Source organism: Danio aesculapii, chromosome 1, assembly GCF_903798145.1.
Source record: "Danio aesculapii chromosome 1, fDanAes4.1, whole genome shotgun sequence".
NCBI lineage: Eukaryota > Metazoa > Chordata > Actinopteri > Cypriniformes > Danionidae > Danio > Danio aesculapii.
The window spans coordinates 1,064,777-1,090,101 of NC_079435.1; the positions used below are offsets into that span (position 1 = coordinate 1,064,777).

Genomic DNA, 25,325 nt, shown 5'->3' on the forward strand with positions numbered 1-25,325 from the left:
TAAAACATACTACTGAATAAATTTGATTAATTAAAAAATAAATACAAAGAAGACTTAAGATCAGTATAATTTATACAACTGGATGTGTTTGCTCTTTGTATTGAATAACTGGCTGAGAAAATGACTAACATGTAATTCACTGAGTGTCCGCTAGGGGGAAATGTAGAGCTGCAGTTAGTAGGCCTTGTTTAACTACACTGTGAGAAAGTCAACACAACTCAACGCAAACAGCAGCTCGAGATCGTGTCTGATGATTATTCATTAATTTCCCTCTTTTCCAGGTATGAAATATACAGAAATATATTAAATATATACAAATGTGTTAAAGGGGTTATTATGTGATGTTTTGTGAATATGCGTGAAAGGTTAAAGCAGAGAGAGCATTATCGATGCTAATCAGTAAGTTTATGCTAACCACAGTGATGTGTTGATCAATATCTCTGGGTGTTTAACCTGTGCATCATTGTGCAGATTTTCCTCTACACATTATCTACAGTACTTTACTTCAGGTATTATTGACTGACAGCACTGGAAATCACTGACACCACTTTGTTATGTGCTCAGCACTGTTAACTGAGACGTCTCTAGCAATGGTGTAGTCCTAAAAAAAAGGTGGTGTACTATTACACCCGACCAAATTTTAATTGTAAGTAGGCAAAGAAACGACGAAAGTCAACGTTTCTTTGATTCATACATACATACATACATACATATATATATATATATATATATATATATATATATATATATTTTTTTTTTTTAACATCAGTTACCTGTAACTATTAACTTCCACAAAGAAAGGAAAAACAATGTCAATGTTGTCAATATAAGTCAATGGTTACAGGATTCCAGCTTTCTTCAAAATATCTTCTGGAACAAGTAAAGGTCGAGTAAATGATGACAATTTTCTTTTTTTGGGAAAACTATCCATTTAAAAAGAAAACAAATTAAAACAAATTTGTTCGTTTTAAAGGAAGATGCCAATAGTCTAATCCTAATTCAATGATTTATGTTTCGCTAATAGTGCCTCCAGCAGACTCAGAGATTTGCTGTATACAGTATGTAGCTTATATAATCATTTTAATACTGAAAAAAGAGTCAATCAAGATAGTTACAACAATTTAGTTCACTTTTATTTAAGTGAACTCAATAGGGCCTGTGTGTGGATACATGGAAAGACAGCTTTTTAACTTACTTTCTTTACTGGCTTATTACTTTACATTTAATAGGTTCCTCTAAACATCAGTCAGTCATTATTTTCGATTGTCACATTTGTGTATGCTTGTTTTAAACCAAGCTTTTAGGAGTCTGTCTTCTGTTGTTGCTATTTTATACTAGTAGTTACCCTTATAAATAGCATATCGTTACGCAATTTATGTGTAGCCTTTGCCTCATCGCTTTTAGTGTTATATGTAGTGTCGTTCCCTGTAGCAGTAGGCATGATTAAGACATATGTGAAATACTGTTTTACAGGGGCGGATAATTTTAGGGTGGATCAGGAACAGATCCTTTTGGGGTAAACAAAGAAAAATTGACATTTAAGTAAGAATTTAAAATAATACACTAAAATTAAGGAAGTTTTTTTCAGAAAAATAAGTGAGTATACCAAGGGTGTATGCAATTACTGATCCTCAGAAGTGGTAATACCCAAACAGCTTGTGGAAAAAAGTAAGCATACTGAGTATACGTGAGTATAGCAAGGACTACACCACTGGTCTGTAGTATTTCAGTCTTTCAGAATGATCTTAATTATGTAAAACATCTCATATAGCACACACATTCAAGTTTAACATTTCATTTTTTTAAAACTAGAGGTGTTTAAATGAGCAAAAAAGGGTCAATTTTAGATAGAGGTAAAGTTGTTTTTTTTATTCGCACATTCTGACTTTCCCCTTAATAATATTTCATAAAAGTATTATTTGCAAACTCTAAATAGCGAAATAATATTAGCAGCCAATGATTATCATAGTACAACATTGTTCACAGTCAAATAAACAGTGTTAATGTTGTTTTCAAGTCATACTTGCATGCTAATTCCTAATTCTGTAACATGTCAACAATAAAAAGACTTCTAAATGAACGAATGTGCGAATATAAAACCAACTTTACCTCTATAATTTTAGTGTAGTGATGCAAAACTGAACAGATTTGTATTGAAATGATTAGGATTAGACTGTGAGTGCTGTCCTGTAGTGAAGAGTAACTGTGGGCACACCTTTAGTCACACATATTGTTAAAATGCATTGAATCAGAATTAATTTAAATGTATATAATCATTAATCATGCTGTATTGTTGCAGATTATGCAGATTGTATTGTTTCACACACTTTTAAACTCAGATTTCTAAACCATTTTAATAAAGTCACCTTAAGAATTTTACACCGTCATGTACTTTATTTTCAGGATTGTACAGAAACAACAATTGAACAAAATGCTCTAGTCGTTCTTACACTCTCATCATAAACACTTAAAGGGACGGTTCACATAATAATGAAAGTTCTGACATCGTTTCCTCATCTTCCACTTGATCTAAACCTGTTTGAGTTTCTTCTGTTGTACACTAAAATATATTTTGAAGGATGTTGGAAACGAGCAGCCACTACTATCATATTTCCCCCTATTATAGTCAAATAAACATCTCTCGATGATTTTCAGCAAACTTTTAATATTCAAGTAAACAAAATTCAAGATATTTGCAAATGTGTTTTTTTTATGACGAGGAGAATAAATTGATCAGAATTTTAGTTTCAGAATTGATCAGTTTATCTGATCCTGTTAGACTGAATCAAATTATTTAACTTTTTTAATCAATATATTTTTGTAAACATTTATGATATTTATTCATTAGGATAAACCCCTTGAGATGTACCATCTCATTTATAAGGGAGCCCCTCAATTAATCACAATCACATAATAATAACACCAGAAGACAAAAACAAAACATAAATAACACAACATAAACAAAGAAATATATATATATTAACAAGAGGGGAAGTAGTAAACATACATATAGCACATATACAGTTGAAGTCAGAATTATTAGCCCCCCTGTTTAATTTTCCCCCCAATTTCTGTTTAACAGAGAGCAGATTTCCTCAACACATTTCAGCACATAATAGTGTTAATAACTCATCTCTAATAACTGATTTATTTTCTCTTTGTCATGATGACAGTAAATAATATTAGACTAGATATTCTTCAAGACACTTCTATACAGCTTAAAGTGACATTTAAAGGCGTAACTAGGTTAATTAGGTTAACTAGGCAAGTTAGGTTAATTAGGCAAGTTATTGTATAACGATGGTTTGTTCTGTAGACAGTCGGAAAATATATAGCTTAAAGAGGCTAATAATATTGACCTTAAAATTGGTGTTTTAAAAAAAACAAAAACAGCTTTTATTCTAGCTGAAATAAAACAAATAAGACTTTCTCCAGAAGAACAAATATTATAAGAAATACTGTGAACATTTCCTGAATCTGTTAATCATCATTTAGGAAATATTTAAAAAATAAAAAAAATTCAAAGGGGGCAAATAATTCTGACTGCAAATGTACATAGTTAAAAAAAGATATACAGATCAGTGAATCAAAACACCACATAAACAATAACACTCATAATAACATCCTCACGAAAAACAAGTACAGTCCAAATTATGACAGCAAAGTTTGCTTAAACACCTTAAATAATGCAATGGAACAAATGTTAGCAGGTAAATTATTCCACTCTATTGGACCCTTAAACATAAAAGCTCTTTTACCAATAGATTTTTTTAAAATAGGGACAAAAAATAAGCCTGAACAGAGGGTCTTGATAATTTCAGGGAAAAATTCAAATTATTGTTGTAAATAAAAATTAAATCTCAAATTAAACTCGAACAGAAGTCCATTATTAGGGATAATTCATATTTATTCCCATCTTTATCACCTCTCCTCCAAAAAAAATGTAATAATAAAAAATAAATAGCATGTGTAACCAGCGATGTGACACTGACAACAGGGGTGAGGATCCAAATGCAGGGTTTTATTGACAGGATGCTCAGGCAAGCAATGATCAACACAGGAGCAAACAGATGTATGAGGGTAATCCATAGTCATAGTCGAAATAGCAGGCAAATGGTCAGAAGACAGGAATAATCAAACAAAACAAAGCAAAGGTTCAAAACACAGAAGGCAAGGCAAGGAAAACGTGTTGTAACGTCACCTAACAGATGACAAGACTCAGCCATAACATGCATCAGCTGTGTGTTTGCTATCAGTCAGGATCAGGAAGCGGTTGTGTGTGTGTTGCATGACTGGTACTTGTAGTCCATTTACCAGCAGATTTGTAGTCCTATGTGAGTGTGAATGTTTTCTGGTGGTTAGATCGCTGCTGATTGTGACGACATGAGGTTTTACAGATGGAGAAAACAGCCAGAACAAAACTCTCACAACACACTCCAATCTACTGCAATGACATCTTTAAAGAGGAGAAAGAGCAAATCAAGACTGTTCTTACTAAAGGCATCGCTGGAATCGGAAATTGAGAATGTGAAAATAATAATAATAATAATAAAAACAAGATCAGGAAACACTAAACTCTGCTCTGCATTCTTTTTGAACTGCTTCATGAAACTCCTCCTTGAACTTGAGTGATTGAAACAGGAAAAACGGCTAAAACTGGAACTAAACTCTTTCACTGGCTTAGAAAGAGGCAGAAGAGGCAACACTTTCCAGCAGGATATGTTTTGGTAAGTACATTTCAAAACTTAATCACATTTTAATGGTTAGAGTGTTACATATATTACTATGCATATTTCGCCATGTTGATTTAGATTTCAGTAACATCTGGCTCACTTTTTAAAAGTTGAATTATTATCAAGTAGATTACTAAAAACAATCGCACTGCAGTCATGTAGAGTTCATACATATGCTTGGCTCACATACTTATATGTCCTGTCATATATACAGTTGAAGTCAGAATTATTAGCCCCCTGAATTATTAGCCCCCCTGTTTATTATTTTTTTCTCCAATTTCTGTTTAACGGAAAGAAGATTTCTACAACACATTTCTAATCATAATAGTTTTAATAACTCATCTCTAATAACTGAATTATTTTCTCTCTGCCATGATGACAGTACATAATATTAGACTAGATATTCTCCAAGACACTTCTATACAGCTTAAAGTGACATTTAAAGGCTTAACTAGGTTAACTAGGCAGGTTAGGGTAATTAGGCAAGTTATTGTATAATGATGGTTTGTTCTGTAGACTATCTGGAAAAATATATAGCTAAAAGGGCTAATAATATTGACCTTAAAATTGGTGTTTAAAAAAAATAAAAACAGCTTTTATTCTAGCTGAAATAAAACAAATAAGACTTTCTCCAGAAGAAAAAATATTATCAGACATACTGTGAACATTTCCAGAGTCTGTTGAACATCATTTGGGAAATATAAAAAAAAAAAAAAAAAAAAAAAAAATTATATATATATATATATATATATATATATATATATATATATATATATATATATATATATATATATATCAATAATTCTGACTTCAACTGTATATATTGATAAGTTTATATCTATTATAATGTTCCTATTTTTGAAAATGTCATTTGAGGCATTTTCATGGTCAAAATAACATAATAGCCTACAGAAAGACACCAGAATTCAGTGAATGAAGTGTGAGTGTACCTGCGGCAGATAATGATTGTTTGTTGATCTGTTGACAACACTTGATGTGGATTTTTGGTTTTTTCCGTTATTATCTTTCAACATTGGTGATTTCGGGAACACTTTACAATAACAGTACATTAATAAAGTCATGATGACATAAAGATACATTGATGTGTGTTACCAGTATGTCAATTATCACTATGTCAGGAGTGTCCACACTTGGTCCTGGAGGGCCGGTGTCCTGAAGAGTTTAGCTCCAACCCTAATCAAACACACCTGAACCAGCTAATCAAGCTCTTACTAGGTATAATAACTTCCAGGCAGGTGTGTTGAAGCAAGTTGGAGCTAAAGTCAGCAGGACACTGGCCCTCCAGGACCGACTCTGAACACCCCTGCTTTATGTCAAAAGCTAGTTCTCCTCCGCACACACACACTTGTGTCGGTTTAACACGTTGTGCTTCTTATGCTGCTAGTGATAAATTTGTCAGGATGGCCACCAAACTGGTAAACATGCTGCTATATAGAGATCTATTAAAGTTGAGTTACTGTACACATAATGCAAAATGTCCACAATGAAAAAATCCTATTGTGAGATTGAAGCATCCTCGAGTACTGTTGTGTGCACTATGCAGTTGTGTTGATTGCAGCAATAATGATTTACCGTACTCAAAAGTATAGTTCCTACATTAATTTTCTTTTTGCCTTAGTCCCTTTATTAATCAGGGGTCGCCACAGCGAAATGAACCACCAAATTATCCAGCACAGGTTTTAATGCAGCGGATGTTCTTTCAGCTGCAACCCAGTACTGGGAAACACCCATATACTCTTGCATTCACACACACACTCATACACTATGGCCAGTTTAGCTTATTCCACTATAGTGCATGTGTTTGGACTTTAGGGGGAAACCGGAGCACCTGGAAAAAGCCATGCCAACACGGGGAGAACATGCAAACTCCTTGCAGAAATGCCAACTGACCCAGCCGGGATTCGAACCAGCGACCTTCTTGCTGTGGTGTGATTGTGCTACCCACTGCGCCACCATGCACTCACTGCTTCTCGAAGAGCAGCTGATCACAGAGAGTTGGAACATTATTTTGACCCCAGTTTCTTTGCAAATCCTGTCTCGTGAACATGTTTACATTTGTACAGTTTGTACAGTTTTTGGACCACTTGAGATTTGCTTTATGTATGGTGCTCTAAATATGCCATGTTTACTGTGTTTTTTAATTACATGCTTAACAGTTGTCTGTTTGCACAAAGAACAAGAAGAACATTGCTTATCAAGGGCTGACCTCTCTGAGGAACAAACATTAGGTCTGATGGAGAAGATGATTGAGAGGGATGGTGCAGCATCTCCAGAACCAAGCCGTGTGTTGTTGAAGAGTGAAATATCCATGAATTCCCATCACCATCTCAGTAATGTGAATGTGACCTTTGACCACAGGTAAAATCAAAACGTAATAAGCAATATCTTAAGAGCTGAGATTGAATAAATCTTTTAATTGATGTGATCAGAACTAACCAGTGCAGATCTGGGCTCTCATTAACACAATCTTATGCAAAAATACTTTGTGGTTGTTTATTGTGATTAAGACTTGACATTTCTCATTTCTCTTACCAGTGAGAGGGATAATCTGCCTAAGAATCAGTCCCCCAGAACTTCAGAAGACTTTGACTGTCCTCCGTGCAGAAAGAGATGCAGAACAAGTCCTGTTCCACAATCACAAAGGCTCATGAGAGGGTTCGGAGACCTGGAGAAACCTGGTAATGAAGAAATGGAGAGAGTCAAAGACCAGCACAAAACCAGCATGAAGAACAAGTATGAGCTGTTACTTGAGGGAATTAAAGTAAAAGAGAATCGAACCCTCCTGAACCGGATTTACACCCAGCTGTACATCATAGAGGGAGAAAGTGAAGGAGTGAATGAAGAACATGAGGTTTTACAGATGGAGAAAACAGCCAGAACAAAACACTCACAACACACTCCAATCTACTGCAATGACATCTTTAAAGAGGAGAAAGAGCAAATCAAGACTGTTCTTACTAAAGGCATTGCTGGAATCGGAAAAACCGTCTCTGTGCAGAAGTTCATTCTGGACTGGGCCGAGGGAAAAGCCAATCAGGATGTAGATTTCATGTTTGTGCTTCCATTTCGAGAGCTGAACTTGATCAGAGATCATCAGTACAGTCTTCACAGACTTCTGCTGGACTTTCATCCTGAACTTGAAGATCTGGAGCCCAAGATTTATGAGGAGTGTAAAGTTGTGTTCATCTTTGATGGTCTGGATGAAAGCAGAATCACACTGATGTTTTCAGACGCTCAGAAAGTTTGTGATGTGACTGAGACTTCATCAGTGGCTGTGTTGATGTCAAAGCTGATGAAAGGAGAGCTGCTTCCCTCTGCTCTCATCTGGATCACCTCCAGACCAGCAGCAGCCAATCAGATCCCCTCCAAATACATCAAGCGTCTGACAGAAATTCAGGGATTCACTGAGCCTCAGAAGGAGGAATATTTCAGGAAGAGAATCAGTGAGCAGCATCAAGCCAGCAGAATCATCTCACACATCAGAAGAGCAAGAAGCCTCCACATCATGTGCCACATACCCGTCTTCTGCTGGATCTCATCCACTGTGCTTCAGAAGCTCCTGGAAGAAGATCTGAGTGCAGAAATCCCTCAAACTCTGACTGAAATGTACATCCACTTCCTGCTGATTCAGATCAACATGAGGAATCAGAAGTATGAAGAGAGAGATCCAGAGAAACTCCTGCAGTCCAACAGAGAAGTGATTGTCAAACTTGCTGAAGTGGCTTTCAAACAGCTGATGAAGGGCAATGTGATGTTCTATGAGGAGGACCTGATTGAGAGCGGCATAGACGTCTCTGACGCCTCAGTGTATTCTGGGATTTACTCTGGGATCTTTAAGGAGGAATCTGTGATTCAGCAGAGGAAAGTCTACAGCTTCATCCATCTGAGTGTTCAGGAGTTTCTCGCTGCTTTCTATGTGTTTTACTGCTATTTAAACAGTGCCATGGATGCCTTCAAGCTTTATTTTTCAGTACATCATCTGCATAAAGGTGCAGTAGATAAAGCCACTGAGGGTAAGAGTGGTCATCTGGATTTGTTCCTGCGGTTCCTGCTGGGCGTCTCACTGGAGTCCAATCAGAGACTCTTACAGGATCTACTGACACACACAGAGAAGAGCTCAGAGAGCATCAGGAGAAGCACACAGTACATTAAAGAGAAGATCAGAGATGGACATGGACTCTCCACTGAAAGATCCATCAATCTGTTCCTCTGTCTGCTGGAAGTGAAAGATCAGACTCTGTCCAGAGAGATTCAGGAGTTTGTGAAATCAGACAAACAGTCAGAGAAGAAACTCTCTCCTGCTCACTGCTCAACAATCGCCTACATGCTTCAGATGTCAGAGGAGGTGCTGGATGAGCTGGAGCTCCAGAAATACAACACATCAGATGAGGGCAGAAGAAGACTGATACCAGCCGTCAGCAACTGCACAAGAGCTCTGTGAGTGTTTAATTGTGCTACTCTTTTGTTTCTTGTGTTTATTTAGCTTGTTTTTAAATCCAGTTTTCCTCTCTTTCAGTCTTGCTGGCTGTAATCTCTCTGCTCAGGATTGTGAAATTGTGTCGTCAGTTCTTCAATCCTCAAACTGTGTCCTGAGAGAGCTGGACCTGAGTAACAATGACCTGCAGGATTCAGGAGTGAAGCTGCTCTCTGATGGACTGAAGAGTCCAAACTGTCAACTGGAGATACTGAGGTATAAAGTATATATGAATTATCAGTTGGTCATTATGTTGGTGTTTGTCTGTAGATGATCAGTGTGCCTTTAGATGATATGCTTGTGTGTGTGTCTGCAGGTTGTCTGGCTGTATGGTGACAGAGGAAGGCTGTGGTTTTGTGTCTTCAGCTCTGAGTTCAAACCCCTCACACCTGAGAGAGCTGGATCTGAGCTACAATCACCCAGGACAATCAGGAGTCCAGCTGCTCAAACACATACTAGATGATCCACACTACACACTGCAGAAACTCAAGTATGTGGCACAGTAGTACTTGCATTTATATATTATATGTGTATATGTAATGAATCAGATGGGTCAATGTGAAGGAGGAGGCGGGGAATGAAAAAATTAGTTGGTTATGACACTGTGTTCTGCTCTGGCATATTTATATTACATACATTCATTCATTCATTCATTCATTCAGCTTAATCTCTATTTCAGAGGTTTTCACAGTGGAATGAACCCCCAACTATTCCTGCATATGTTTTTACACACTCTCTCCGAAATAAAGGTACAGGAGCTGTCTCTGGGGCAGTACATATTTGTACCTGAAGGGTCCATAATGGTACCTCAAAGGTACTTTTTAGGTACATTTGCGCACTGATATGCACCTTTGAGGTACCACTGTGGACCCTTTGGGTACAAATATGTACTGCCCCAGTGACAGCTCCTGTACCTTTATTTTGGAGAGTGCGTTGGGTGCACTTTTGGCTGCAATCCAGTACTGTGAAACACCCACACACACTCATTCACACACACACTCGTACACTACAGCCAATTTAGTTAATCAATTCCCCTATAGCGCAAGTGTTTGGACTGTGGGGGAAACCGGAGCACCCTGAGGAAACCCACGCCAACACGGTGAGAACATGCAAACTCCACACAGAAATGCCAATTGGCCCAGCCGGGAATCGAACCAGCGACCTTCTTGCTGTGAGACCAAAGTGTTAACCAGTGAGCCACCATGTCGCCCTTGCATTACATGCCACAAAATATTTTCAAACTTTATTAATCATTCAACAATGCAAATATTAAAACAGTTTCACCCCCCCCCCCCAAACTATCATTGGTCAAAGGCTACTGTATCACTCATATATTAAATATTGTATGTTTTTGTCTTTAGTTTGGATCATGGGGGAGATTTAAGGATCACAACTGGACCACAAAAACGTAAGTCCACAAAAACACATTCAAGCAAATTAAATGGTCATACTGTAAATATTCTGATCTCCCTTCCTGTATTCAGATGCATTTGATCTCACACTGAATCCAAGCACAGCACACACTCGTCTAATTCTGTCTGATGGAAACAAAACAGTAACATATGTGAAAGATCCTCAGCCGCATCCTGATCATCCAGACAGATTCGAGCACTATGAGCAGGTTCTGTGTAAAGAGACTCTGACTGGACGCTGTTACTGGGAGGTGAACTGGAGCGGCTCTGGTCATATTGCAGTGGCTTATAAAGACATCAACAGGAAAGGAGGGGTTGACTGTCGCTTTGGAGTCACAGAAAGGTCATGGAGTCTGAACTATAGTGATAAAACTTACTCTGTCTGGCATAAAAATAAGAGCACTGATATATCAGTTCCTTCATCAAATAGAGTAGGAGTGTATGTGGACGTGCCGTCCGGCTCTCTGTCCTTCTACAGTATCTCTGACACAAACACGCTCACACACTTACACACATACAACACCACATTTACTGAAGACCTCTATGCTGGATTCAGAATTTATGAACTCTCTGTTTCTTTGTCAGGTTTAAAGGTGCCATAGAACAGTGTTTCCCAACCCTGTTCCTGGAGGCACACCAACAGTACATATTTTGGATGTCTCCGTTATCTGACCCATTAACTTCAGGTGTTGGAGTCTCTTCTGATGTTATGATAAGTTGATTCAGGTGTGTTTGATTAGGGAGAGGTGGAAAATGTGTACTGTTGGTGTGCCTTCAGGAACAGGGTTGGGAAACACTGCCATAGAATGAACATCTGGATAGGCATCGCTCAATAAAAATAGTTCAGTACATGGAAATGGCATATTAAACCAAAATGAAAGCCCAAAACCTTATTCTTCCATACAGAAGTGGTTCTAATTCAGTCGCTTTTGGGAGAAATTACTAGGAATAATAAATGGCAGAAAACAGTCAAACTATTTACCCTTTAAAGTATAAATAGAAAATAAATAAATACAAAATATCAGTTTTGGTATAAAATTACAGAAAAAAAAGTACAAAACTCACAATAGCAAGCAGCATAATGAGCTGTTTTTACAGCTAAAAGTCTATGGAAGTGAATGAGACCTGAAGTATCGAGCCAATAAGGTTCCAATGGCACTTACATGAATAATAAGGCCAATAGGCTAAAGCCAGCCACACCATGTACTTACAACGAGGACAGATGACAAAATCTGCTCTCCACCAGCCATCTGTTTACAGCTTGTCAAGTTGCAAAATGCAGGATATACGGATTATACATTTATTCAGCACTAACCTGAAGAGACATAAGGTCTGTTGGTCATTTGTCAAATCTGTCCTGTATGTTTGTAACAAGGCAACAGACACATGTAGACTGCTGAGTTGTAAAATAAATTTAAATGTAAATTTAAAATGTAAATAAATAATGCATAGTAAACGCATTTTGTCATTTTATTTATTGCAAACAGTGTGCATACAATTTAAAGGAAATAAGAACAAACTATTTACAGAAAACCAAATGCTACGAAAAACAAAAAAAATCATGTCTCATTTTTGTAACACACAATTTGTAATTTTTTTCAGCGGCCATTATTTGTGGATAATTAAATTTCATATATAATTAGTGAATTCACACCATACCATGTAAGAATTAACATTATAATAAAAATTAACTTTGGAAAAAAAAATGAAAACAAAGCAAAGAACTTTTCATTCATTTCTTTTGTAAATATTTCCCAAATGATGTTGAACAGATTCAGGAAATGTTCACAGTATGTCTGATAATATTTTTTCTTCTGGAGAAAGTCTTATTTGTTTTATTTCGGCTAGAATAACAGCTGTTCTTAATTTTTTAAAAGCCATTTTAAGGTCAATATTATTCGCCCCTTTAAGCTATATTTTTCTGCTGATAGTCTACAGAACAAACCATCGTTATACAATAACTTGCCTAATTCCCCTAACCTGCCTAGTTAACCTAATTAACCTAGTTAAGCCTTTAAATGTCACTTTAAGCTGTATAGAAGTGTCTTGAAGAATGTCTAGTCTAATATTATTTACTGTCATCATGGCAAAGATGAAATAAATCAGTTATTAGAGATGAGTTATTAACACTATTATGATTAGAAATGTGTTAAACAGAAATTGGGGGAAAAATAAACAAAAGCACATCGAGAATTTGAAGTTGTTGTTTTTTTCAGTATTTATTCAAAGTTTGACTGCTCTTCTGCTGCTCACTCCCTGCATGCTTCCCTAGTTTTAAGGTGTGGAAAAAAAAAACAGGTGAATTAAAATGCAGCAATCAAGAGTGAAAGCAGAGAAAAGTTCAGCAGCCGTCCTCGACTTCCAGGTGTTTTTATGAGCTTCATGTGGTAATGTGTTAAGATGGAGAATGTGGTTTGAGGAGGAAGAGTATTCCAGATCCTCCCTGCTCTCAAAAAATCTTCCATGCTCTGCCAGCATGAAAAAAAGTGAGCAAACCTGTTCCTGTTGACAAACTGTATGTTTTCTTTACAAAAGTCTTTATTTACAAAGACAGATAAACAAATAACTATACAAAATGAATATAGATGTATTTTTTCAAGTGTGCTGTTAGTCTACTTTTAAACTAAAGTTCACTTTCAGACTAGTTTATATGTACAGTACTTCTTGGAATCATACCTGTACTAACTCATGACATACGTACTTAAAAAAGCAAGACTGTAAACAAGACTGTAAAACCCAACAGTCCACTTCATCAACTGAAATGAGTGCAGTTAACTCATAATTGACTGACAGTTAATTCTACTCAATTGAAAATGCTCAGTGTTGAAGGTAATGAGTTAATTGAATACCTCATTACTTCAACTTAAATGGAGTAAGTTCACAGTACTCATTAGGATTAGTTTTTGAACTTAATGGTTTGTTGCAATCGGTTTCCTCAAGTAGTTTGAGTTGCCCTAACTTTTTGGGGTTTACAGTATAACACACATAACTTCATACTCATACTTAAAAAATATGTTTATGACAGATTTATTACATGTTTTGTCATGGTAACATTTTGTCATGACAATGACATAAACAGGTTGTGATGCATTTGTTTATGTCAGTATGTCTTAACAAACAATGTCATATTTGCATTTAAAATGTCATAACGTCCGCGCCATTGGTGTAGTGGTTAGTGCGTCAACACATGCACTCTGGTTCTCACGGCGACCCGAGTTCGATTCCACCTCGCGGTCCTATGCCGATCCTTCCCCTCTCTCTGCTTCCCACACTTTCCTGTCAATACTCTCTACTGTCCTCTCAAATAAAGGTTAAAACCCAGAAAAAATAATTATAAAAAAAAATGTCGTAACTGAGTCAATGACACTTAATAACAGTTGTTATAAACTCATTCAAATCTCATTCACATTCATCACCTGTCATGTACGGTGACCGAGAGAGCTTAACACGCTGCAATTTAAGAAAACACATGCAATTACAAAAACACCAGCACAATAGGAAACGATCTTCATCAGTTTAACAGCACAAGTGTTGCTAAATCTCACAACACAAACAACTGAAGAAACGCGCTGCATTTATTAAACACGCTGCGTACTATTAAAACAACGTTTCACATCTGATCATCAGTTTATTTAGGCTTATAATTTACAGACAATGGAATTGTGTAATCAGGATATTAAAATAAATAAAAATAAAAACTCGCCTTTCTAAGACCATCAACAACTTCATTGAGCAACAGCAAAGGTCCGTCATGTGTTTGAAACATTTCTGTTGTGTTACATGGATATCTGCCAGTGTTCTGACCAAATGTAGTGAGTTTCTTCAGTTGTTTGTGTTGTGAGAATTTGCAACACGTGTGCTGTCAAACTGATGAAGATCGTTTCTTTATTTGCTGGTGTTTTAGTAAACGCATGTGTTTGCCTTAATTGCAGCACGTTAAGCTTATTTCGTTTTCAGTAGGTTTCATCAAGCAAAGTGCAACCCAACTGGTTTTATCTATAACAGCCTTGAACCATTTTGCCCAGTGGGCTCCTGGATTAAGATCAATGTTGACCCTGGAACATCATTTCTGTTTGAAAATGTAATCCATAACTAAAGTTCATTCATTTTCTTTTTGGCTCCCTTTATTAATCTGGGGTCGCCACAGCGAAATGAACCGCTGAACCAACTTATCCAGCACGTTATTACGCAGCAGATGCCCTTCCAGCCGCAACCCATCTCTGGGAAACATCCACACACACTCATTCACTACGGAAAATTTAGCTTATTCAATTCACCTGTACCACATGTCTGGACTGTGGGGGAAACCGGAGCACTCGGAGGAAACGCTGACTGACCCAGCCGAGGCTTAAACCAGCGACCTTCTTGCTATGAGGCGACAGCACTACCTACTGCGCCACTGCATTGCTCCATACCTAAAGTTTGATTTGTATTTGTTTTCAACTATTATTATTATTATTGAGCACCACAAAGGCTCAATGGGTAGCACGATCGCCTCACAGCAAGAACGGCGCTGGTTTGAGCCTCGACTGGGTCAGTTGGCATTTCTGTGTGGAGTTTGCATGTTCTCCCCGTGTTGGCGTGGGTTTCCTCCGGGTGCTCTGGTTTCCCCTACAGTCCAAACACATGCGCTATAGGGGAATTGATGAACTAAATTGACCGTAGTGTAGGAGTGTGTGTGTGTGTATGGGTGTTTCCCCTGCTAAAATATCTCCCAGAAGGTAGTAAATGTCCATATTTTTGACATGGGGTTATTAACACTTACGTCTCTGCAGTGTCTAAATATAACTTGGTTTTTCCATTCTGTAACATGTTTTTTTCCCCCTGAAGTGCTTCATGAAACCAGTCAAGCAGGTTGAACAGCTAAAGTCAAAAATCTCTGTATAACTTATACTGCAGCGTTCTGTGACAAGGAAACAGGCTGATGAAGCAACATTAACCGGTGGGATCATCTGTCATGGTGAGTAGATTTTTAAAGCTCTGTCATATTGAAGACTTACACAGTTTAATGTAATGATATTAGTTCCAATCTGTGGGGAATTGATCTGATTTATTTGATCAACCTGTGAATGAATGACTTAAGCATTGATTAAAATGACTGAGGTGTTTGTCAACATGTTCATAAACTCCAGGGTACCAGGTTACACTGAACAGACTGAAGCCTTTTATATATTTCAGATTAGTTTCTTGCATGTCCAGAGAGTAAATCTATGTTGATTTCTATTATATCTGTTACATTTTAATCTAGAAACATTAAAAACACTTCCAATCTCTGCAACACACATGCTCATATTAGTACTTATTGCACGTAAAAAAAGAAATAGTCCTGTGGGAAACAGCTGATTTTAGACTAGAAAAGCTGTTTGAGCTAAGAATGTGTGTGTATATATATATATAAATTATTGTTGATGATAACAATGCCTGATTTACAATTAAACCAACACAATCTCACGACAATTCGTAACTTTTTGCTTTAGTGGCTAATTCGTATGAATTCGTACGATCTAACTCGTACAATTTAGTACGATTTGCTCATCCCCCAATGACGGTTTGGTTAAGGGGTGGGGTTAGGTGCCACGCCTCCTTTTTAAAATCGTACAAATTCGTATGACTGAACTCGTACGAATTAGCCACTAAACTGACAAAACGTAAAATACTTACGATTCCTCATGAAATCAGGCTGGTTAAACCCATCAATGGCAAGGCAAGTTTATTTCTATAGCACATTTCATACACAGTAGCAATTCAAAGTGCTTTACATAAACAAGAATAAAAAAAGAAAAGTATAAGAACATAAAAACAAATAATAAAAGTGATTAAAAACAGGTTAAAACAGATTAAAACGCATTAAAACAGGTTATAAAAGAATGAAAAACAAAAGAAAGACAAAACCGATCAAAGTTAAACTGTTTAATTCAATTCAATTCATCTGTATTTCTCTAGTGCTTTTACAATGTAGATTGTGTGGCAGCAGCTGAACACAGAAGTTCTAGTAAACTGAAGCTGTGTTAGTCCAGTGTTCAGAGCTGAAGTTCAGTTTAGTTCAGTTCAGTGTGGTTTAATCTTCACTGCTGAAAGTCCAAACACTGAAGAGCAAATCCATCCATGCGCAGCTCTACAGATCCCGAAACAAGTCAATTGTGTGTCTGTGTAGATATGTTTATTGCATGCTGTTGTTGCACAATGTTTTGATTGTTAGCTTTAAGCACATTCTTGGCTACAGTAGTGTAAATAGTTTTCAATTGTTGTGGCTGATGCACATTTTATTCAGCTTTGCAACACAGAGACACACACCAATAACACTGAAAGCTCAGCATTGAATAAAAAGCTGTCAAATCCGTTTCATTCGTTATAACTCTTATTTTTATAATGTTACATCTCACCCCAGGGAGACTATGAGCTGAATTGTAACATTTCAATCCTTCTGTTAGAAACTGAACTGTGCATTTTCTGCTTGTGCTGCAAATAAAATATCTGCCATTTAATAGCAGATGTAGCAGAGGCCAGCTGGTGAAGAGCTGTGCAGGTGATCCTCACTCCTCTGTTCTCTAAACGTCCTCTATAGATGCTAGAGGCCATGCTCTTTAGCGTCCTTGTTATAGTAACTGACTCCCTTACAAAGAATCGCCGGTTTGATCCCAGCTCAGAGCAGGTTAGGTGCAGACAATTGCAACTACTTTGAATCCCATTTTGAATCCACTGGCTTAAAAGTTCTCAAAGATAGAGAAAAAGTTTGAGATAAATGTTATAAATATCCCCGCTGTCTCCTATTAGTATTCATGCTGCTCTGTAAACTTACAAGATGAAAAATACTTTGAGCTAAAGAGAGGAAAACTGTTGTCTCTAATGCTGTGATGCATGTTTATGATGCACTGTGGTCTTTAATTTGAGTGTGAAAATATATTCATGAATAAAAATATTAAAGGGGACCTATTATGGCCTATTTTATTAGATGTAAAATGCGTCTCTGCTGTGTCTAGACTGTGTTGTGAAGTTTGAGCTGAGAATAGCGCACAGATAATGTTCTCTAGCTCTCTGAAACTGACCCTTTCAGGCTTTGATCCTAATCGTGGTGTTTTGGTGACTGTCGCTTTAAATGCAAATGAGTTTGTGCTCTTTTCAGAAGAGGGCGGAGCTACAGACAGCAGATTCAAAGGAAGATCATAATGTTATTCATTCGCAGCAGATTCCATTCACTCTCATTCACACACATACATTACAGACAATTTTAGCTCACCCAATTCACCTGTACCACATGTCTTTGGACGTGTGGGGGAAACTGGAGCATGAAACCCATGCGAACGCAGGGAGAACATGCAAACTCCACACAGAAATGCCTACTGACCCAGCCGAGACTCAAAACAGCAACCTTCTTGCTGTGAGGCGACAGCACTACCTACTGCGCCACTGCATTGCCCAATTATGATGTTATGGTATTATATAGTGGCACAAAAGTAGGTTGTATGGAGACTGGCGGTTCATTTGTGCATCATTAAACTCGACGTTTATAATGGGTATTTTTTCCCAGATCCAGTTACAATGGGCTTAATCCCTCAGTTACAATGGGCTTACAGCTTATAAACCCTAATGGCAGACGGCTGCGTCTCACTCAGGGCTGTTTATGCTAATGAGGGAGAAATCAATGATGGCAGCGCCCTCTATTGGCCAGCCGGCACAGTTCATTGGGCTCCTTTTAGAAACTATGATTCCTGTAAACTAAGCAAATGTTTTTGTGTGTATGTAAAAGTACCCTAATCTTACAGAACAAACAGCAGCACATGATTACATCTGAAAAGCTCATCTCTGTGAGGTGCTGGATGAAGAAAACACCAAACCATAATCTAACAGTAAACCGTAAATCTGAATGAGGAGATGCAGGCGAGGGCCATTGCAGAACCCAGCGACGTGTCTATCAGGAGGAAAACATCTATAACCCTACCTCCTAATGGAGCTGTGACCTCTGACGCCAGGTAAAACGAACAACTGACGTTAAATAGATCTCATTAAATACGTAATTAGACACTGATTGAGTGTTGATTGTTGTCCAAAGGCTGAATATTCACAAACCAGACTCTCCAAACCCCAGCTGTGTGTCTATGAAGAGTACTGCATCTATAGTTATGCCTCCTAACATCAGTGATGGAGCTGTGACCTCTGACCCCAGGTAAAACGAACAACTAACATTGATTAAACCTCATTAAATGCGTAATTAGAGACTGATTGAGGGTTCACTGTTGTCAGGAGGCTGAATAATCACAAACCAGCCTCTCCAAAACCCAGCTGTGTGTCTATGAAGAGTACTGCATCTATAGTTATGCCTCCTAACATCAGTGATGGAGCTGTGACCTCTGACCTTGGGTAAGACAAAATGCTGATACTGACAAACATCTTAAATACAGATTTGCCTTGTATAAATCTTATCCTGAGTGAAAATGTTTAAGTTGAATGATATGTTTCTTTGTTAACATGAGTAATTTTGCTAATGATCCATCTCTCCCTGGTTATTTATTGTGATTGAGAATTGATATTTCCCATTGGATGCAACAGAAAGAAAGATAGTCTGAGCCAGAGTCAGTCAAGATGGGGAGTTTCTGAGTCCAGACCCTCAGAAGATATTGACTGTCCTCCGTACAAAAAGAGATGCAGACAGGGATTCGGTTCTGCTCACTACTACACTAGAACAGACCAGCAGGAGAAGGCTAGAAACCTGGAGAAATATGTATATGATGAAGTACAGAGAGTCAAAGACCAGCACAAAACCATCATGAAGAACAAATATGAGAGATTATTTGAGGGAGTAAAACTCCAAGAGACTGAAACCCACCTGAACCGGATCTACACCCAGCTGTACATCATAGAGGGAGAGAGTGAAGGAGTGAATGAAGAACATGAGGTTTTACAGATGGAGAAAACAGCCAGAACAAAACACTCACAACACACTCCAATCTACTGCAATGACATCTTTAAAGAGGAGAAAGAGCAAATCAAGACTGTTCTTACTAAAGGCATCGCTGGAATCGGAAAAACCGTCTCTGTGCAGAAGTTCATTCTGGACTGGGCCGAGGGAAAAGCCAATCAGGATGTAGATTTCATGTTTGTGCTTCCATTTCGAGAGCTGAACTTGATCAGAGATCATCAGTACAGTCTTCACAGACTTCTGCTGGACTTTCATCCTGAACTTGAAGATCTGGAGCCCAAGATTTATGAGGAGTGTAAAGTTGTGTTCATCTTTGATGGTCTGGATGAAAGCAGAATCACACTGATGTTTTCAGACGCTCAGAAAGTTTGTGATGTGACTGAGACTTCATCAGTGGCTGTGTTGATGTCAAAGCTGATGAAAGGAGAGCTGCTTCCCTCTGCTCTCATCTGGATCACCTCCAGACCAGCAGCAGCCAATCAGATCCCCTCCAAATACATCAAGCGTCTGACAGAAATTCAGGGATTCACTGAGCCTCAGAAGGAGGAATATTTCAGGAAGAGAATCAGTGAGCAGCATCAAGCCAGCAGAATCATCTCACACATCAGAAGAGCAAGAAGCCTCCACATCATGTGCCACATACCCGTCTTCTGCTGGATCTCATCCACTGTGCTTCAGAAGCTCCTGGAAGAAGATCTGAGTGCAGAAATCCCTCAAACTCTGACTGAAATGTACATCCACTTCCTGCTGATTCAGATCAACATGAGGAATCAGAAGTATGAAGAGAGAGATCCAGAGAAACTCCTGCAGTCCAACAGAGAAGTGATTGTCAAACTTGCTGAAGTGGCTTTCAAACAGCTGATGAAGGGCAATGTGATGTTCTATGAGGAGGACTTGATTGAGAGCGGCATAGACGTCTCTGACGCCTCAGTGTATTCTGGGATTTGCTCTGAGATCTTTAAGGAGGAATCTGTGATTCATCAGAGGAAAGTCTACAGCTTCATCCATCTGAGCATTCAGGAGTTTCTCGCTGCTTTCTATGTGTTTTACTGCTATTTAAACAGCAACACTGAGACCTTCAAGGTTTTTGATGCATTGTATCATTTGCTTGTAGTTGTAGTAGATGAATCCATTATGAGTGAGAATGGGCGTCTGGATTTGTTCCTGCGGTTCCTGTTGGGCGTCTCACTGGAGTCCAATCAGAGACTCTTACAGGATCTACTGACACACACAGAGAAGAGCTCAGAGAGCATCAGGAGAAGCACACAGTACATTAAAGAGAAGATCAGAGATGGACATGGACTCTCCACTGAAAGATCCATCAATCTGTTCCTCTGTCTGCTGGAAGTGAAAGATCAGACTCTGTCCAGAGAGATTCAGGAGTTTGTGAAATCAGACAAACAGTCAGAGAAGAAACTCTCTCCTGCTCACTGCTCAACAATCGCCTACATGCTTCAGATGTCAGAGGAGGTGCTGGATGAGCTGGAGCTCCAGAAATACAACACATCAGATGAGGGCAGAAGAAGACTGATACCAGCCGTCAGCAACTGCACAAGAGCTCTGTGAGTGTTTAATGATGTGTTACAGTGAAAAGACGTCTCTGTTTTAGCATTTCAGTTTTTGGAGTTGCATTAATAAATGTTTTAAGTAAAACTTAATTATATTATATTTTACTCTCTTTCAGTCTTGCTGGCTGTAATCTCTCTGCTCAGGATTGTGAAATTGTGTCGTCAGTTCTTCAATCCTCAAACTGTGTCCTGAGAGAGCTGGACCTGAGTAACAATGACCTGCAGGATTCAGGAGTGAAGCTGCTCTCTGATGGACTGAAGAGTCCAAACTGTCAGCTGGAGATACTGAGGTAATACGAACATATAAAGGATAATGTGCAGTCAGTTGGTGATACTGTTGATGGGTTTCTGTAGATGATCAATGTACACTGTGTGTCTGCAGGTTGTCTGGCTGTATGGTGACAGAGGAAGGCTGTGGTTTTGTGTCTTCAGCTCTGAGTTCAAACCCCTCACACCTGAGAGAGCTGGATCTGAGCTACAATCACCCAGGACAATCAGGAGTCCAGCTGCTCAAACACATACTGGAGGATCCACACTATAAACTGGAGGAACTCAAGTATGTGGGACAATACAAAGGTTTTAAACTTTATAGATAGCTCTTTAAAGTAGCACGGATGAACATACTCCCAAAAGGGGATCGGTTTGAAAATCGGTTTGTTTTTGCTCCATCAACTTTATTGGAGTAATGGATAATGGTGGAACAGGGCTATGGGGAATGTATTATTTTATTGCATTATATCTTTGATTTCTGCTGCATTACTCAGAAAGCATTTGTGCTTATGGGAGCAACCAGTCAAAGGGTCTTAAAGGGGCAACATGCAAGCCATTTTTACAGGTTCTCTTTGCTTTACCATTCAATTCTGTGCTGATCCGGCCCAGTCAGCACTTATTGTTCACTGTAGTGCTGATAATGGAACTCTGGAATCTAATGTACAGTAAATGGCAGTATGTATGATGACCAGATATTTCTATTTTTGGGACTTTTTGTCCTACAAAAATAAATAAATAAATAATAAATAAATAAACATCCAACTATCCAGCCATGGAGAAACTGGCAGTCAGACCAAAGAGTGGTGATGTCATGTGCATGAATAAATGCTCCAACAGTCCATGATGGTACACCCTGGTTTAACTGTGTCTAGAAGTCTGTACTAAGAACAATTTTTATTGTACAATTTGTACTTCCATGCAACTCCTGGTTCACATGAAAACTGGATTGATAGTGGAAAATCATTGTAACATTTTAGTTTGGTACTAGGCTAAAGTAGAGTCTGTAAAACCAGGGCTTAAGGATAATCAATCAAGTTTGATTGTGTTTTTACTTGAGAGTTGAGTTGGGAGTAACAGTAGTTTGAGGTGGTCATTTTGTTCCTGATGCCGAGTTCAGGCTGCATGATTTTCAGAGTAGTCGTGTCACAGATGTTTTCACATGCATGACTATCTGGGCTAGCGTTGTGTCGCTGCTTTGTTTACACTGCAAGATGGATCGGCAACAGGGGGTTTCACATTGCATGACTTTACAATAGGAAGAATCGCCAACAACTTCGTCCAAACTACGTCTTACAGTCAAAAACACGTAGTATATCTTTTGTTATTAACTACACAACGAGAAAGAAGCCTTTAATGGGGTAGAAAATGTACATATTTGCTCACCTGGGTTTGAAGGGAATTAGCAATTTCTCCTCAACTTTCTTTTTAACTTTCTGTATGAAACGTCAAACAGACACGGGTGCTCCTGTCAAACCTCCACTAGCTTTTCCTGCATTTCTTGGCTCCAAATAAACCGAAAATGAGTGCTTTTAACTTCTCCCTCAACCTCCCGCTGGCCTGCAGGTACACACACACACAAGAGAATGCTGCTCTCTCATTGGCTGTAGGAGATCGCTGATGTTATTTTTAGTCAAAACTCGACAGCTCCAGATACTTAGCATGTCAAATATCTCACAGGCCATTGGCGACTCATCAGCGATTCTCTCAGAGTGTGTCTTTGATAGTTCACACTGTGTGATTGTCACTCACGTGCACGAGCAGCGATTTGCCTGTGATTTCAGACATTTGTCAGCGATTTCTCCAAACCTGACAGCGAGGCAAAATCTGGGCTAAAATCATGCAGGCTGAACTCGGCATAAGTTTCTCACCCTTTCTTGCGCACTTTTGACAACCAAACATTTACTGTATCATTTGTGTCTCTTTCTAGTTTGGACCATGGAGGCCATTTCAGAATCACTTCAGGACTGAGAAAATGTAGGTCTTATCTCTCTCTCTCTCTAATGTATTTTATACTGTAAAAACTGACTATTATATGTATCTACTCCACCCAAGCTCAGACTAATGTCAATTTAACAAATTATAAAAAAATGTCCACCCTTGTAAACAACCAAAACCAACACACACACACACACTCTAAAACAGCTCTAAACTCTCCTTCAAGTTGTTTTGATACCTCTTCTTGTGTTCAGATGCCCGTTTTCTCACACTGGATCCAAACACAGCACACACTCGTCTGATTCTCTCTGAGGAGAACAGGACGGTCTCTCATGCGAAGGACCATCAGTTGTATCCTGATCATCCAGACAGATTTAAGAAATTTAAGCAGGTTCTGTGTAGAGAGACTCTGACTGGACGCTGTTACTGGGAGGCTGAATGGAGCGGCTGGGCTAATATAGCAGTGGCCTATAAAGGAATCAGCAGGAAAGCTGTGGATGATTGCCAGTTTGGATATAGTGACAAATCCTGGAGTATTTTCTGTACTTCTGACAGCTTCAGTGCCTGGCACAATAATAAGAGCACTGAGATATCAGCTCCTATATCTAATAGAGTAGGAGTGTATGTGGATGTGCCCTCCGGCTCTCTGTCCTTCTACAGCGTATCTGACACACACACACTCACACACTTACACACATTCAACACCACATTCACTGAAGACCTCTGTGCTGGATTCAGAGTTTATAACGCCGCTGTGTCTTTGAGAATATCTGGAAGTAAATGAAGCTGTCTCCAGGATTATTTATATATATATATATATATATATATATATATATATATATATATATATATATATATATATATATATATATATATATATACAACAATTCTGTCTGGTTCTTGAATCTGATTGGCTGATAACCGTGCAATATTCTGCAATAACAGCATTTGTACAGCCTCCTCACTCTTCTGTATTACTCCGCCCACATACAGCGACAAGAGGACACTTTACAGTTTGACAAATATTGCAGCTATTGGACAACATAATGTACTTTTGAGGCTTTTTTAGTGGAGAATGTAGTTGTTTAGATTGCAACTATGCCATTTATTTATGAGGATAGTGCCTATTTCATAATATTTATCATTTCTGAGAGACAGCACGTCGGCGGCCATTAGCCAAAGATGGTTGACGTTGTCTATCCACAAGATGGCGCCAGGACAGCATAATAAGCTCTTACTTAGAAGATTAAAACAACGTGATTTCTATCTTCGATCTCTCTCTTACACATAGATTGCAACTACGCAGTTTAATTATAAGGACAGTGCCTATTTTAATACAGTTACTTTCCTATCCCGGTTCTCAACAGTATTATTCAGAGACCTCACCCCCGAACACCCCCTTCCTTATCGCAAACACAACAGCAGTCTGGTAGTAATTGCGCTGCTTTTTTCGGGGTTAATTATTGTGATATCCTGATTGCAACAGAGAAATGATGTAGACTGTAACACCGTAAGAAGATATCTCTGTAGATGGATGGCATTTCATGTCACGTTCAGCCTTATAATCTTAAAATGGGAGCAAAATCATCTGCTTTGTCATCACTTTATACATTACGCTTGAGAATCATTCAAACACTAGCATGTACTAGTGACGCTGGTGAATTAGTAACGGCTTCTGCTGCTTTGACGTCAGCTGCAGATGTGAATGAATGGCGGAAGAAAGTAGTTCCTCATACAAAAGGGTTTTTAGACTCTCCATGTTTGATATATATATATATATATATATATATATATATATATATATATATATATATATATATATATATATATATATATATATATATATATATATATATATATATATATATATATATATATATGTACATAAACAATATGCATACATACTGGCATAACAAAATCATTTTAATGCGATGTGGTGTTTGTATAAACTGAATATTGTTGTCTTCGTGTCTTAGTTTTTTATTTGTTGTTTTA

General features: G+C 38.1%; 2 protein-coding genes across 2 annotated transcripts; both read left to right on the top strand.

The window, feature by feature from the left end:
* On the top strand, positions 1 to 24,128 carry LOC130222052 (protein NLRC3-like). Its single transcript, XM_056454680.1, has 10 exons — positions 1 to 281; positions 15,540 to 15,600; positions 18,404 to 18,610; positions 18,691 to 18,804; positions 18,882 to 18,998; positions 19,188 to 21,119; positions 21,242 to 21,415; positions 21,508 to 21,681; positions 23,323 to 23,369; positions 23,585 to 24,128. Exons 3-10 carry the CDS (start codon positions 18,513 to 18,515, stop codon positions 24,112 to 24,114), a joined length of 3,186 nt encoding a protein of 1,061 aa, XP_056310655.1. The 5' UTR covers positions 1 to 281; positions 15,540 to 15,600; positions 18,404 to 18,512; the 3' UTR covers positions 24,115 to 24,128.
* Positions 6,319 to 12,179, top strand: LOC130222037 (protein NLRC3-like). The gene is made up of 6 exons (XM_056454658.1): positions 6,319 to 7,112; positions 7,290 to 9,191; positions 9,271 to 9,444; positions 9,545 to 9,718; positions 10,590 to 10,636; positions 10,713 to 12,179. The coding sequence occupies exons 1-6, from the start codon at positions 6,550 to 6,552 to the stop codon at positions 11,240 to 11,242; spliced, it is 3,390 nt and encodes a 1,129-aa protein (XP_056310633.1). The 5' UTR covers positions 6,319 to 6,549; the 3' UTR covers positions 11,243 to 12,179.
* Positions 24,129 to 25,325: the final 1,197 nt, after the last annotated feature.